The 13,972-nt window shown below is 41.3% G+C and overlaps 1 protein-coding gene across 1 annotated transcript in view; it reads left to right on the top strand.

Moving 5' to 3' along the window:
- LOC124788882 (dual oxidase maturation factor 2-like) overlaps positions 1 to 13,972 on the top strand; it is a 695,079-nt gene that overhangs the window by 357,390 nt on the left and 323,717 nt on the right. The window contains exon 4 of the mRNA XM_047256164.1: positions 8,361 to 8,495. Coding sequence (XP_047112120.1) covers positions 8,361 to 8,495 — 135 coding nt within the window. The remainder of the gene's footprint in view (positions 1 to 8,360; positions 8,496 to 13,972) is intronic.

Raw genomic sequence — 13,972 nt, forward strand, 5'->3', positions numbered from 1 at the left:
ACCGAGCTTTGGATCTTTATATACATGGTGCAGTTCATAGACGACTATACGACTTATAACCTTTGCCTCCTTCGAAAATGGAAGACGTGGCTTTGTCATTATATTATTAAATGGAGGCATTCACTGCAGCCGTTGATCTAACGTCATTGATCAGCAACAGCTGTCGAATCGGTATACTGTGGGTTACCTTAGTTGATGGGTGTGGTACGCAAATCCTTCCATATTTTACTTTTGGCTTCCGTCAATGATCAGCTTATTCTGAAAATTTGTCTCAAAACCTGTCAGAAAATCCAAAGAGATTCTGGTCGTACGTGAAGTATGTTAGCGGCAAGAAACAACCAATGCCTTCTCTGTGCGATAGCAATGGACATACTATCGAAGACAGTACTGCTAAAGCAGAGTTACTAAACACAGACTTCCGAAATGCCTTCACAAAAGAAGAAGAAGTAAATATTCCAGAATTCGAATCGAGAACAGCTGCCAACATGAGTAATGTAGAAGTAAACATCCTCGGAGTAGTGAAGCAACTTAAATCACTTAACAAAAGAAAGTCTTCTAGTCCAGACTATATACCAATTAGGTTCCTTTCGGAGTATGCTGATGCATTAGCTCCATACTTAACAATCATATACAACCGTTCACTCGACGAAAGATCCATACCCAAAGACTTGAAAGTTGCACAGGTCACACCAATATTCAAGAAAGGTAGTAGGAGTAATCCACTAAATTACAGACCCATATTGTTCATGTCGAAATGCAGCAGGATTTGGAACATATATTGTGTTCAAACATTATAAATTACCTCGGAGAAAACTGTCTATTGACACACAGTCAACATGGGTTTAGAAAACGTCGTTCCTGTGAAACACATCTAGTTCTTTATTCACATGAAATGTTGATTTCTATTGACAAGGGATTTCAGATCGATTCCGTATTTATGGATTTCGGGAAGGATTTTAAAAATGTACCACACAAGCGGCTCGTAGTGAAATTGCGTGCTTATGGAATATCGACTCAGTTATGTTACTGGATTTGTGATTTCCTGTCAGAGAGGTCACAGTTCGTAGCAATTGACGGAAAGCCATCGAGTAAAACGGAAGTGATTTCTGGCGTTCCTAAAGGTAGTGTTATAGGCCCTGTGCTGTTCATTATCTATATAAATGACTTGGGAGACAATCTGAGCAGTCGTCTTCGGTTGTTTGCAGATGACGCTGTCGTTTATCGACTAATAAAATCATCAGAAGATCAAAAAAAATTGCAAATTGATTTAGAAAAGATATCAGAATTGTGCGAAAATTGTCAGTTGACCCTAAATATCGAAAAGTGGGAGGTCATCCACATCAGTGCTAAAACGAATTCGTTAAACTTCGGTTACAAGATAAATCAGTCTACACTAAAAGCCGTAAATTCAACTATATACCTAGGTATTACAATTATGAACAACTTAAATTGGAAGGAGCACATAGAAAATGTTGTGTGGAAGGCTAACCAAAGACTGCGTTTTAGTGGCGAGATACTAAGAAAATGTAACAGATCTACTAAGGAGACTGCCTACACTACGCTTGCCCGTCCTCTTTTAGAATACTGCTGCGCGGTGTGGGATCCTTACCAGATAGAACTGACGGAGTACATCGAAAAAGTTCAAAGAAGGGCAGCACGTTTTGTATTATCGCGAAATATGGGAGAGAGTGTCACAGAAATGATACAGGACTAGGGCTGGACATCATTAAAAGAAGGCGTTTTTCGTTGCGACGGAATCTTCTCACGAAATTCCAATCACCATCTTTCTTCTCCTAATGTGAAAATATTTTGTCGACACTGACATGCATAGGGAGAAACGATCACCACGATAAAATAAGGGAAATCCGTGCTCGTACGGAAAGATATATGTGTTCGTTTTTTCCAAGTGGTATTCGAGATTGGAATAATAGAGAATGTGAAGGCGGTTCGATGAACCCATTGCCAGACACTTAAATGTGATTTGCAAAGTATCCATGTAGCTGTAGATGTAGATGTAGAAAATTTTGAGCACTTCCGAGCTCCGCCTATCCATTTTTGGCGCGTTTTCAAGTCAGCATAGCAAACAAGAGATTTCATTCGAGTGTTTCTTTTAATTGTCTAATATTGTTAATTAAGAACTCATATTTTCTCATTTATTCGAAATTCTGAAATTGTAATTAGACTATTGAAAATATACTCAAATTTCTGACACAATTAACTCAGCACAAATAACAACGATCACAACGTTTCATTCAATAGTTTCGATCCTTTGAGAAAACTAGCACTAAAAATGTATAGCTCCCTTTCCGTGTAAGTGTTTACTTCTACGAAGAAGAAAAGCAACGTTGAATGACACACGGTGTGAGTCTCTTAAAGTCGAAAGGTTTAGGACGGCTAAGAGTAATAACCTACTGATGGTTCTTTACATTTTTTTTCGATATTTGTCTGAATCATTGTATCCGTAAGACACAGTCACTAAATAAATCTACATCTATATCTATACTCCGTAAGACACCTTACGATGAGCCGGCCGGGGTGGCCGAGCGGTTCTAGCCGCTACAGTCCGGAACCGCGCGACCGCTACGGTCGCAGGTTCGAATCCTGCCTCGGGCGTGTGTGATGTCCTTAGGTTAGTTAGATTTAAGTAGTTCTAAGTTCTAGGGGACTGATGACCTCAGAAGTTAAGTCCCATATTGCTCAGAGCCATTTTGAACACCTTACGGTGTTTTTCGGAGGATACTTCAGATATCATTATCTATTTTTCCCCTCCCTCAACTTCCCATGTCTTGCCCATTCCCTGTTCCAGGGTACGTGAGAAGAAGGACTGGCGATAAACTTCCAGACGAGCTCTACATTCTCTCGTTTTCTCATCGCATTCATTTTGCGGTTCATTTATCATAATATATTCAGCATTAAGTAAAAGAAAATAATGAATAAAATGAAACAATGTTGACTCTGAAATTCCGTTATGAAATTAACGATGAAGCTAATTATAATGTAAGTACAGTATAAGAATTTAGTTCGTTTAACAAATCCAAATAATTTGTAAGCACAGGAGAGGATTACGACCAGCGCATGTTACTGTTAACCGTCTAGACATTCGCTTCGAATTATTTGGGTAAAAGCGAGTCGGAATTGGTGACACACTCGATTCCTATTATTACGTCTCGGTTGGTCGCGCTTATGCCGTTCGTTATAAGGCATTGTAGTTCTGCAACTGTACCACACAGAGCCGGCCGCGGTGGTCTAGCGGTTCTAGGCGCTCAGTCCGGAACCGCGCGACTGCTACGGTCGCAGGTTCGAATCCTGCCTCGGGCATGGATGTGTGTGATGTCCTTAGGTTAGTTAGGTTTAAGTAGTTCTAAGTTCTAGGGGACTGATAACCACAGATGTTAAGTCCCATAGTCCTCAGAGCCATTTCTTCGTACCACACAGAGGCTGCGAGCTTCTGACGGCAGCCGTTGTGAGATAAATTGCCGTGGCCAGTAACTGGCTTTTGTAGAATATCGTGTCTGTCTGCAGTAACGTCATTTGTTTTTGTTATTTTGCAATGACTATTGCAATTCATTGCTGTTCTTCTGAGAACAAGCATCGTTAATCATTACATTAAAGTTAATGAAATGGAAAAGTGAGTTACGTATTAGGGGTTCGGATTGTTAGACGCTCTGCATGGAAGAATCATAAGTAGCAATAATGGGTGGAAAGTAAAAATCACTACATATCTATAGACAGATAAAATTATATTTACGGTTTATTTTCGTTCACAACTTGATAACACACCATATAATCTGTTTGTATATCTGCGACAGACTGAGTAGTGAAAATACAGGGCGAGTCAAAAGTCCTTGGACACCTTCATAAGTTGGAAGATTAAAGGGAAAATTGAAATGTGATGATGGGAACATAGGTTTGATGTGGGGCTGCAACTTTTGGAGTGAATGTCAATTACGGCCGCCATCTTGAAATCCGCCATTTTGGATTCAAGTCAGTTTCTTTTTTTAATGGGAAGGGGGGGTGTATGACACATCAGATAACACTCGCTTGAGCTCTGGAATTTAGTGGTGTAATTTGTTTTTGTATATCTTGTATAGTTCAGAGGTTATTAATGTTCAAAGTTGGGAAATTACCTTCATACCGACTGCTATAACACATGTTGTCCATCCCAATGCACGACTGTAGTCGCTGCAACCACATTAATAACTTCTAAACTATATAAGATAGACAAAAACAAATTACACCACTCAATTCCAGAGCTCAAGCGAGTGTTTTTTGATGTGTCATACACCCTCTTTCCCATAAAAAAAATGACTTGAATCCAAATTGGCGGATTTCAAGATGGCGGCCATGAATGACATTCACTCCTAAAGTTGCGGCCCCACGTCAAACCTATGTTGCCATCATCACATTTCAATTTTTCCTTTAATCTTCCAACTTATGAAGATGTCCAAGGACTTCTGACTCACCCTGTATTTTGTTTGGAGAGGACATTTTATACGAGCTCTTTTGTACGAGGGGCGTTCAATAAGTACTGTAGCACATTCCACACATCCAATACACAATATTATTCCCCACTCTTCTGCCTACTAACCCTGTTCTTCAACATAATCTTCGTTCAATGCAAAGGCCTTGGACCACCTTACTCAGAGGGCCCGAATGCCTGCATGGTACAACTCTGCTGGTCGACGTCGCAGCCAGCATCTTGCTGCATCAATAACCTTCCTATCACCGACGCACTGCTTGCCGCGGTACGCATCCTTCATTGGGCCAAACAGATGGAAGTCGGAAGGTGCGACATTCGGGCTGTAGGATGAACGAGGACGAACAGTCCAGAGTCGTTTTGTGAGCTCCTCTCGGGAGTGCAGACTTGTGTCAGGCCTGGCGTTGACATTGACGACGATGAACAAGCTGAAATCATTTGTTCAGTTTCCTGCTGGTATTATACTCTTCAGAGTTGATTGTTGTACCATGAGGGAGGAGATTAAAAAGAATAACCTCTTTAGAGTCCCAGAAGACCGTCGCCATGACGTTAACGGCTGACGGGGTGCCTTTGAACTTTTTCTTCGGTCGAGAGGTGGTGTGGCACCACTCCGTGGATTGCCGTTTTTGAGACCTGATAGTCAAGGGAAGACAGGATTCGGTTACGATTGTGAACGGAGCCGTAATCAGTCACTGTTGGTTGCCTTTTACAGTTACACACACTTTATCTTCAACTAATAATTCCAGACTCAACAATAAATAAAAATACCATACGTTATTAAAGAAGGAATAAACAACTGTGTAAACAATAGTGTTTTCAGTGAGCTGCAATTTAGCAAATCACCATTACATGCAGATAAAGCAGATAATGTTTTAGAAACAAGCCACTGTGATCTGGGCAGAAGGCCTTACACGCCAGCAATGGCAATAAATTAAGAGTTGTTCAAAACTCGCTACAACTTACAAATTACAGGTATTGAAATATTAAAGGCAAGTCGCCACAAACACAGCAGAAGGCATCAGACACCAGGAATGCCAGTAAATAAGATTTTGAAGGATTACTGCTAAAATACAAATACCAAATTAGAATTTTACAATTTGTAAAGGTCAATCAGCGATATTTTTTTAAATTTTATTTATTTATTTTTTGCCTTGTGGGCGCTAACGCCCCAGTTACCTGTCCTGGGGCTTAGTGTATGTAACGGCAGTGTACGTTTCCTCGCCTTGCCGCTGCTGTCTGGTAAGGCGTGTAGTTTTGACAGCTTTCTTGGTTGTAGGACGGTTGGTGATTCTCCTACTCTGGTGGTAGTGATTCCTTTCTCGTTCCGGGTGCTGTAAAGACAGTATTCTGGGGACGTAGTGCAGACAGCCGGTTCCGGCTTTGGCGTATTGTTCCATCGTTGCATTTGGTTTATCGGACGTCAGGTAGCTTCAGCAAGATTATCATTAGTCATTCATTAGACTGCCACTAGTCTGAGTTACCATCTTGTGAAGTGAATGCAACTCTTGGCTGCCCAGAATGGCAATAAATTAGGAATGTTTAGCGTTAGCGTCCACAACGCAAAAAAAAAAAAAAAAATAAAATAAAATAAAAAAAATTAAAAAAATTATCGCTGATTGACCTTAACAAATTGTAACAAGTTGAACGCAGTAAATAGTAATAAGAAGTCGAGGAAAGCTAATCAGATCCGCCTTCCTCAAGCACTCCAATCGCTGCTCTTCGCCTCGGCGACACTGCGAGCAGCAACACGAACCCAAGTCACAGGAGAATCGCGAGATATCACAGTGGTGGAGGTTTCTCTACTTGGATTGAAATGCACTCATCTTAAAGTTTACTGGATCCGGTTTGCGACGAGGTCGTGCACCCTCGTGACCACAGACCTTCCTCTGGCAGTCCATGCGTGCCGCCAGCGGTCCCGGCGTGTTCTGGCACTGCGCGGACCTGGCTCCTCCTGAGTCCCCAACCGAACTGGCCACTCACACGACCCGGAAAAACAACGACGTCGTCCCAAATATAGGGCAACAGTTACTACATACCGATAGCCGCCGTGGCTGCGACTAGCGGACAGGCAACGCTTGCGAAACAAGTGGCGCCAGTCAACACGAGAAGAAGACAAACAGCCGCAACCATGCCAACTAAACGATACTGTCTAGCTTCCAACAGAGGGCGAAAGCCTACAAACAGCACCAATGCGAGCCGCAGCATGGCTCAGTTTTGTTTCCGGTTCGAAGTGACGAACCCATGTTTCATCGTCTGCGACGATGTTCGACAACAAATCTTCACGATCAGCGTGCTAACGTGCAAGCAATTCCACCCAGATGGCCCTTCGTTGCTCTTTATTGTGTTGTGTCAGGCGACGAGAAACCCAACGGACATACCTTTGAGTACCCCACTGGTGGGTGAGTGTGTCAACACTACCGACAGAGGCGTCCAGTTGTGCAGCGAGGTGTTTGTTTGTGATCCTTCGATCACCTAGAGTGAGTGTGTCGGCACGTTAGAACATTGCAGGAGTCGCAGCTGTGTGCTGCTGGCCAGCACGCAGAAGATCGGGCAGATCTGCGCGATTTCGTTGCGATGATGACAGAAGCCTCGCCCAACGAATCACCGTGCTTTTGTTCACTTCCAGGCCTCCGCAGATATTCTGCAAGCGCCTGTGAATTAGTGCGATGCTCTGGTTTTCCGCCAAAAGAAACTCAATGATAGCTCTCTGCTTGGAATGCATCACAGTTGCAAACGCCACGTATCGGAACTTGATGAAACTGTAGGGGATGAAGCGGGAATACTTCATTATGTCCCATATCGAACTTAGCACTTTTGCAACCGAAATTGGCCGAAAAAAAACGCCCTCCTATCTTTGTGGTGTAGACCCACAAGTCTTTCCTAATCGATACGCGATCGTAATTCACTAGCATATTAAGTGATACTAGATGTTTTTGAGAATACATAATATCTGTTTACTATCCCTTTTGATCTCTGCACGGGGCAACCGCTGCAACATCGATAGCGCGATGAAAATATTTACTGAGGACAGATCGCATTGGAGGACGGCTGCTGGAAACATACTTGCTCGCTAAAAGTTGATCACTAAAGTAAGAAAGACTATTCTCAAAGACGATAAAACTCCTACAAGGCAGTAAACCTAGTTTAGCAATTTTTTAGTTCGAGATGTAGACAATGGCATAAAAAAATATAAATAACACAACGACTTCTTCTACACTTTGCTCTTCGCTTGAAACGATGAATTAAATATTGATATTGCCGGATTCAGTGTGGATGAGCTTTCCACTCTCTTCATCGTAAACTAAAATAAAGATTTCTCTCTCTCTCTCTCCCCATCCTACCTGCCTGAGCTTCTCCGAAATCTACAACTTTCTTTGTTCAGTAACTACAAAAATTCCATATTTCGTCTCTAAGCGGTTGAAGGTGATGTGAGTTGTAATTTTAAAAGTTAGTACTTAACTTAAGTAACTATTTTGGTGCCTGAATATGTCTCTTGTATCTTGATTAATTACAATTTACCACATCTAAGAAATAATGATCACTCTTCATAGGACAAAACGCCTTTACCATCTTTTTCTCTTTTAAGATTATACTTGTATCTGTATTGCGATCCATGCTAACTGAACGAAAGTCATCTATCAATCAACGCTTTTCCGCACCGCTGTAGGAGAATATTACCTAGTTGGAACTATTTGACACCTGTAACAGTAAGCGCAACAGGGCTCGACTCCAGATTATTATCTGTTGACTATTATCTGTTGCTCACTGCTCACGTCGTCATTCGAATGGCTCAGCTGTTAACAGCGGAAAATATGCCTCAGTTTTCTTGTTCTCATGCAAACGACTGTCGCGTGATTTCGCGCCCCACCTTTTCCTGTTGCAGTGGCTAAGTACGGCTCCTGCTGGCACGTGGCTTCCGCCAACATCGTCAGCAGCTACCGCGCCTTCTCCAAGGAGAAGATGGCGGTCACGATAGGCGCATACATAGGCCTCGAGCACGTCAACGTCACCCTCACCGGTAAGTTACACTCTAGCTTCTACAAGCACCTGCTCCTGCGACCTCCACGTAATGCTTCTGTTTCGTTAGCACTTAGAAGCGGTTTCTCACTCAGGGCTCTGTAGCGCAGAAAAAACAGAAGTTTATCCGCGATATTGCTGTTTGAGCTAAGAGTGTTTGTATTAAGTTACTTGAAGAAATACGCCAAACAGAAAAAAGTCTGGTTGCTGAATTTCTTCAAGATATTAACTGCTACCGGCACGGCAATAAATCTGTTTTTTCAGGTAAAAATAAACTCATTTTTCGCCGTAATTCTTGTAAGTCAATATACGATACTCGAATGTCTGGCAGACATTAATCTGCCAAAAACTACCGATAGAGGAGGCACAGTGGTCAAATAGGACTCGCGGTCTGGAGAACGGCGGACTCGTTTCAGATATTAATTCATCTAATTGGCTCAGACGACTTACTTAATATTTCCTAGTTATAGCTTTACCCCTTTCTACATAAATAACAGGAATATTCACTTTTTGCAACCAGGAAAACACTAGCCATCTCTTTCAGTAGTTGAGTTGGAAGTTTTTGGTGCTGGACTATCAATTTAATTGTAGTACTTCCGTTGTGACGCCTTTTCTGGTTAGAAATCGTGGAGCAAAAGTAGTTCGTGAATCACTGCACATAATCACGAGAATTTCTTTGAAACCCTTCTTATCGTTATTATCTAAGTAAGGTTCAAATGGTTCAAATGGCTCTGAGCACTACGGGACTTAACTACTGTGGTCATCAGTCCCCTAGAACTTAGAACTACTTAAACCTAACTAACCTAAGGACATGACACACATCCATGCCCGAGGCAGGATTCGAACCTGCGACCGTAGCAGTCGCACTTTAAGTAAGGCGTAGAGTAATATTTCTTTTTTATTACATATACTTTGTCACCTCAATGTCACTCACACGTAATCGTTGATTATTCAGCTTCATAACACACAACTTTTATTCTGCGCAGCTGCTAATTTCGCAAATCCGTTTGTTACAAACCATCCAAAATGGAAAAGAAATCGATTACGTCCTTCCTTGTTTTTCAGTTCATCGCTTTTAATTTCACAACCATGGGAATAAGATATTTTTGCTGATTAAGATGGCACTTGACTTCGGTTGTTGCGCAACCTGAATCATGATGACATAAATAAAATTTCCTAGATATCAACACCATTTCTATCCCAACAGAGATCTTTTAAACTTTCCTTCGCATACCGTCCAAGACAACGAGAATCACAAAAAGAATGGTGTAATTACATTACTTTCAAATTCTTATTGTGTGGGAAATGCAACTTATTAGTAGAGGTACACTGATACATAACAATTTTTGTGAAACACAATACGTTGGTTAATGTGTTTTCTTTGTGGTGATAAAATTTATCAAATTACGCATCCTCAAGATAGATATGAAACATCTGTATAAATGTACTAGCTATGACGGTAGAAGATACTATCTTTTGTCATTTTTTATGCAGACAGAATCAAGGGACAAAGGGACAGTTTGTCGCTGGATTCAGTTTTCTATACTTAATATGTTCCTTATATACTACCACACTCTTGAACATATTTAGACCAAGATTTCAGTACACACTCCGTAAGAAAAGGGCAAAAGCTGTATGATAGATAAGAGTGACAAATTTACGACAGGAGAAAATTTTGGTTCTTTTCTGGACGAACTGATTTTCTTTTTCAGTGTTCTTGTTGAATAGAAACAATGAAACAACGTTCTCGAAACAAAGAGACAGGTGTATTAAATGGTAGAATGAAAATACTATTGGGAAGGAGGTGGGGGCGGAGCAGTTCAAGTAAATCGATTCCCATGTATGAGATATTCATTTGAAAGTTTGTGCTCTTTGAGGATAGTTAGGAAAAAAAGTTCCAAACAAATACTGCATGTTGGTGCTACCGTAAATGTGACATCAAAATGGTTCAAATGGCTCTGAGCACTATGGGACTCAACTGCTGAGGTCATTAGCCAGCCACTTCGGCCGGCAAATGTGACATCCTTGTCAGGTTATTGGCGTCGTCCTACCATCCGAATATATGTACGTCGGTCAGGCAATAAATGTGGGCTAATACTGGACAGCGTACGTTGATCTTCACAAAACTAGTAACGCTGTTATTACCGCTGAGGACGCTATCAAATATACACAGAAAATTCTCAGTATCGCAGCTTAATTGTCTGTTAATGAATTAAGTATAAAACCTCAACATCAGATACATGATTCGGGACAATAAATAAAATATGTACAAGGTAAATATAAATATGAGAAATAATAATGTAATATTTTCTCTCATCTTCACCTTTTCTCCCCTCAAATAACAGATTCTGCCACAAAAAAAAAGACAAATAAAATTTACAAGGTGCACCAAGAATCAAACCTACTTACTTGAAATTCATGATCTGGTACGTTGATCATTTTTCTACCATCTCGAATGACGAATGAGTAACTTTTCAAAGATATGTGCGTTGTGGACTAATATGATAACATTTTCGATTTCTCTGTACTATTAAGTTGCGAACTGGACACGTGAAGTATAATTTGTTTGAATCTTGTGTTGATGATATCTGGTCCGACGAGGAGCATGATGTGAAACAGCTTCCGTATCGTTTTCCCTGCTTAGTTAACCTAGATCAATTGCTAATTGTTTGACTTGTTATTTCGAAATTAGAAGTTTTAGCCGGCCAGAGTGCCCGAGCTGTTCTAGGCGCTTCAGTCGCAGGTTCGAATCCTGCCTCGGGCATGGATGTGTGTGATGTCCTTAGGTTAGTTAGGTTTAAGTAGTTCTAAGTTCTAGGCGACTGATGACCCGAGAAGTTAAGCCCCATAGTGCTCAGAGCCATTTCTAAAAGTTTTTACTTACACCTGTTTCACGTGCGTTGCTTTTGAATGTACCTTCTCCCTCATCTTCACCACCATATTCGACTATTTACCTAAGTTGATACAAATCGTTGAGAAGCAGCGTCTGACCTTTCTAGTAGGACACTATTTTCTTGTTGTGGCGGGATATACAGGGTGGTCGGAATCGGTCTGAAAAGTTCGTGAGATTGTTACAGGGGATACTGTGCTGAGAAATAACTGTTAAGAAAACAATTCGATACTTCACTATTTTTACGAGTTTTTTAGTATTGAAGTTATGCAATCAGGCCTTTGCGCACGCAGATTCAAGCTGCCTGCCAGACAGTGCTGCCAAAAGTGTTTCTAGTTAAGTTTTCTAAAACCGAACAAATTGGCCTTATGCGATTAGGACTCTGCACTTAGGCTTCCGCACAAACTTAATTGTGTATGCAGACAGTTCGTACGTTCCGGTAATCGAGACTCTCGTCCATTAATGATTGATATCGGCACTGTTACTGGCAAGACATTGGTCTCAGGGATTCCAAAACCTTTCGAGAATATTTTAACTTCATTGATATAAATGTGACATACAGTCATGCTGGAGGAAGATGACTATTATTACAATAATCAGTAGTTCCCCATTCAGGATGACTGGGTCGCAATGGCAAAAGTCAAAAATCAGGCAAGGAATGACTTTATTCCTCATATGAAGTGTTTCGGAATGTATCCCTCATCAGATATCCAGGAGCGATTACTGCACGTAGATATGGCGTTTCAAGTTGTGTGGGAAACGCGATATCTACGTGCAGTAATCGCTCCTGGATATCTAATGACGCATAAATTCCGAAACGCGTCATATGAGCAATGAAGTCTTTCCTTGCCTGATATTTAACTTTTACCATTGCATCACAGCCAGCTGAAATGCAGAAGTACTGATTTCTTTAATTAAAAGTTTAACGCTGCATGATAAATTGCAAAAAAAAAAAAAAAAAAATCTTTTACCGATGTTGTAATAAAAATCAACAGTTTTTGCATTTAGCTCTTTGGCTGTACTGTGAAATGTTGCTTCTTGCCAAATCACATGATTCTTGGCCAATAGGACGTACTGTATAAGTTTTGATGCGTGAGTTTGCTAGTATCAAAATATGCTACGTAAATGGCCGTATCTTTTGATTGCATTCACTTAGAAGCTTCCATGCTTTTCACCGTCAAGGGACCATAGGCCTCAGTATGTGACATAAATTTCAGCTCGATACGTCTACTCGTTCCAGAGAAAAGGGTTTTTGATAGACGGACAGACAGACAGACAGATGTTCAGACAACGAAGCTATCCTATAACAATTCCGGAACCCTAAAAACGCAACCTTTGCTTCCCTGTCTGAAATTTATCACTTCCGGAAAAGGCACATTTTGACTGGTAATGAGCATTTCAACAAGTGGTAACTCACGTACTCGCGTGAAAAGGCTTCAATTTGCTCGCGCAACGGCCTATTCGGCTAATTTCAGTACTAAATAATTCGGAAACGGCGAAATGTATCGAATTTTTTTCGTTACAATCATTTCTCATAACAGTCTCTCCTGCAACATCCTTACACGCTTTTCAAACTGTTTCTGACCACCCTTTGTGCAACGTTGAACGTGCGTTACAAGATAAACTGTGCATTCAACATGCACACATTCTTAACTAGCCGGAAATTGTCATCCAACAACTACTTCGAATGAAGTCGGTCAATAGTCACTTCTATTAGCAGCAACCACACCGAAATACGCCGCTTACTTTGGATGTCTACAGTATCTTGACATAATGAGGTCCCCTTTCACTCGTGGTCGTACCGCACCGATTTCGTCGCGAGCGCTTGTATTTCAGGTCGATTCTTTCCAAGAGAACAGCGTCCGTTCATTCAGATGAGTCACGCTGAACACAAATCTGGGCCGGAGCTAACGCCCAAGTTGTGAATCAGCTTCCGTATTGTTTTCTCCGTCCAGAAAACCGGGCTTAATTGCTGGTCGTTTCCCTAAATCACCCACCATGACAAGCGCCCCGGCCGCTTTCGTATCCAGAGTCGGCCCGATCTATTATATCTCCCGATCTGCAAGGCTGTACCTTACCGTAATTCGTGCAATCACTACAAGATGGGAGATTTGAGACCCGGTGTTTAGGAATGTGAGCGGTCGTAACTCTGCAGATATTTCCACGAATTACTCAACATGGAACGCTATTGAGATGACAGAGCTCGCAACTTACGCCGTGGTTGCTTTTGTTACGATATCTCGGGTCACGTCGACATAAAAGACTATAGGAATATCACATTTACGACTAGATTCTACATAGTTTTCGCAGTCTTACTGGGGGACTACGTACTGCGGTTACCGCTCAAGGTTTCGAAAATGAATCTCCCCTAAAAAAGCAACATTCGGAATTACTTCTGCAAGCTATGATTTGCCGCTGTCTCTCCATGTCAGAAAATTTAGTAGGATTTTTTCATTGCACTTCGTATGCAAAGCAATATCTGCATAACGAATGGTGCAACAGACAGTTTAAGACGTCCACTTAGAGAGGTGTATCTCCCCTTCCATAGTAATGAAACATCACGCTTTTTTGGTGAGAACTTTCCAAAA

The sequence above is a fragment of the Schistocerca piceifrons genome, chromosome 3, assembly GCF_021461385.2.
Source record: "Schistocerca piceifrons isolate TAMUIC-IGC-003096 chromosome 3, iqSchPice1.1, whole genome shotgun sequence".
NCBI lineage: Eukaryota > Metazoa > Arthropoda > Insecta > Orthoptera > Acrididae > Schistocerca > Schistocerca piceifrons.